This window comes from Ursus arctos, chromosome X (assembly GCF_023065955.2).
Source record: "Ursus arctos isolate Adak ecotype North America chromosome X, UrsArc2.0, whole genome shotgun sequence".
In the NCBI taxonomy this organism is placed as follows: Eukaryota; Metazoa; Chordata; class Mammalia; order Carnivora; family Ursidae; genus Ursus; species Ursus arctos.
In genome coordinates, this window is record NC_079873.1 from 66,626,009 (window position 1) to 66,628,753 (window position 2,745).

At 52.9% G+C, this 2,745-nt stretch overlaps 1 protein-coding gene across 1 annotated transcript; it reads left to right on the forward strand.

Moving 5' to 3' along the window:
• The first annotated feature begins 211 nt into the window (after nt 1-211).
• POU3F4 (POU class 3 homeobox 4) lies at nt 212-1,297 on the forward strand. Its single transcript, XM_026480098.1, has one exon. The coding sequence runs from the start codon at nt 212-214 to the stop codon at nt 1,295-1,297; it is 1,086 nt and encodes a 361-aa protein (XP_026335883.1).
• The last annotated feature ends 1,448 nt before the right edge of the window (nt 1,298-2,745 follow it).

Below are 2,745 nucleotides of genomic sequence, written 5' to 3' on the forward strand. Positions count from 1 at the left end.
GTGCTTCGCCAGCCTAATTTGGAAAGTTAGCCCGGCCTCCCGTGCCGCCATTGGCCGAGACCGCGGCTGGCCAGGCCGAAACGTGTTGCAATTGGCCACAGCGCGTGCCGGTAACTCGCTCTCGCGGCTTTGGCTCCCCCGCACCATAGATGTCAAAGGCTGAAGCTGCTCCCTTTGCCACATTATAACTAGTAGGGGATCCTCATCGACCATGGCCACAGCTGCCTCGAATCCCTACAGCATTCTCAGTTCTAGCTCCCTAGTCCATGCGGACTCTTCGGGCATGCAGCAGGGGAGCCCTTTCCGAAACCCTCAGAAACTTCTCCAAAGTGATTACTTGCAGGGAGTTCCTAGCAATGGGCATCCTCTCGGGCATCACTGGGTGACCAGTCTGGGCGATGGAGGCCCATGGTCTTCCACACTCGCCACCAACCCCCTGGACCAGCAGGACGTGAAGCCCGGGCGCGAAGACCTACAGCTGGGTGCGATCATCCATCACCGCTCACCGCACGTCGCCCACCACTCTCCGCACACTAACCATCCGAATGCCTGGGGGGCTAGCCCGGCTCCGAACCCGTCCATCACGTCCAGCGGCCAACCCCTTAACGTGTACTCGCAGCCTGGCTTCACAGTGAGCGGCATGCTGGAGCACGGAGGGCTCACCCCACCGCCAGCCTCTGCCTCTGCACAGAGCCTGCACCCCGTGCTCCGGGATCCCCCAGACCACAGCGACCTAGGCTCGCACCACTGCCAGGACCACTCGGACGAGGAGACACCAACCTCGGATGAGTTGGAACAGTTCGCCAAACAGTTCAAACAAAGAAGAATCAAGTTGGGCTTCACGCAGGCCGACGTGGGGCTGGCGCTGGGCACACTGTACGGCAACGTGTTCTCACAGACCACTATCTGCAGGTTCGAGGCCTTGCAGCTGAGCTTCAAAAACATGTGCAAGCTGAAGCCGCTGCTGAACAAGTGGCTGGAGGAGGCTGATTCATCCACAGGGAGCCCGACCAGCATTGACAAAATCGCAGCTCAGGGCCGTAAGCGCAAGAAGCGAACCTCCATCGAGGTGAGTGTCAAGGGCGTACTGGAAACGCATTTCCTCAAGTGTCCCAAGCCTGCCGCGCAGGAGATTTCCTCGCTGGCAGACAGCCTCCAGTTGGAGAAAGAAGTGGTGCGTGTCTGGTTCTGTAATCGAAGACAGAAAGAGAAAAGAATGACTCCGCCGGGGGATCAGCAGCCACATGAGGTTTATTCGCACACCGTGAAAACAGACACGTCCTGCCACGATCTCTGACTGCGGGAAGCAAGAAAGCGGCCGGCCGCACTGGGAGCAGCGCGGAATTCTTTCTCTCCCACTCTCTTCCTTTCGCTTCAGCTTTATTATTGGTATCTAGAGACATAGCAATATCTAGATATCTAGATAGGGCTCTCCTCTCTCTCTCTCTCCCCATCTTTTTTTCTTTCTTACTTTTTTTTTTTCCAAAATAGGGGATTCTAACATATTAAAAAAGGAAACACACTCACACACGCGTTCAGGCTTCTTAACGCTGATACACAGTTGCATTAAGCAGTCCAGGCGGGGAACTCTTACACCCTGCGGCCCAGGCAACTGTTTCCTCCAACCTTTTCTGTTGATCAATACATATTGTTTACTTTGAGTAAGGTCTGTTTGGTTGCTCCTCTCTTGGAAGAACAAGGAGTGGGGTAACATGGGGGTGGGGAAGGATGGGGGAGGGGGTGGGAAGACAGATGTGTGCCTCTGAATAACCTTTCAGCGCCTTGGTTATAGCAGCTGTATTTCAGGTGAAATCTGTTTTACAATAGACTAGTTTTGCATTTTTAAAAACTTCTATAGCGTTTCTAAATGTCTGCGGTGTTTTACTACAAGCTGTACACAATATTTGTGAGATAATTTGTATCTAATCGGCCACTCCACATTATTATTGCTATTATGATTATTCCTTCATTGAGCTGATGGTTTTCTAATTGCTTAAAAAAGGGAAGGGGGTGGGAGGAGGAGCGGAAGAGATGCCTACCCACCCACCCACCCCCTACCCTGAATCTGTATGGAGAAGAGAGAGAGGTACAATGGATAGAGTTGTTGATGATGATAGTGGATGGAGATTATATATATATATATATATATATATATATATATATATATATATGATTTTTTCAGAGGACAGAATACCTAGGATAGGCAGAATAGGCTAGCCAATTGGGTTTGCAAAGTACCGTGAAGTGGAAGAGGCGATTTTGAAGCTTTCTGTCTCCCTCCCGGATCTGTGGAGTCCTCGCAGGCTTCTACAGAGCAGATGCTGGTGCCTGAGAAGGATTTGCCTGTGGCGCCCAACAAAAGAGGTCGGCCTGAGGAGCTAAGAGGGCTCTGCACCTACCGAGGTCTGGAATGCTTGCACTCAGAACTCCCCACGGGTCCCGTGCCTCACTAGGACCGCCAGCGCGACCCCACCTCCGTATTCCTAGGCGAAGGACTTTGCCTTCACACAGGATTGCTTTCGCTGGAGACGGCGACCGGAGATGGTGGCGACAGACCGAGTCAGTGCCTCCCAGTTCAGTTCACCTCCAGTTCACCGCCCGCTCCCTAACTGAGAAACCGTCGGGGAGGGGTGGCGAGTGGGGTGGTAGACAGGTGCTCTCTGCTCCGTGCAGAACGACAATGATATGATTGGCAGAGGTCACAAGGATTCTGGTCTAGCTTCTTTACCACCTCCTCTCCCGTAT

Excerpts from the sequence above, each read along its gene's own strand:
- POU3F4 (XM_026480098.1), top strand. The coding sequence starts at position 212 with ATGGCCACAGCTGCCTCGAATCCCTACAGCATTCTCAGTTCTAGCTCC.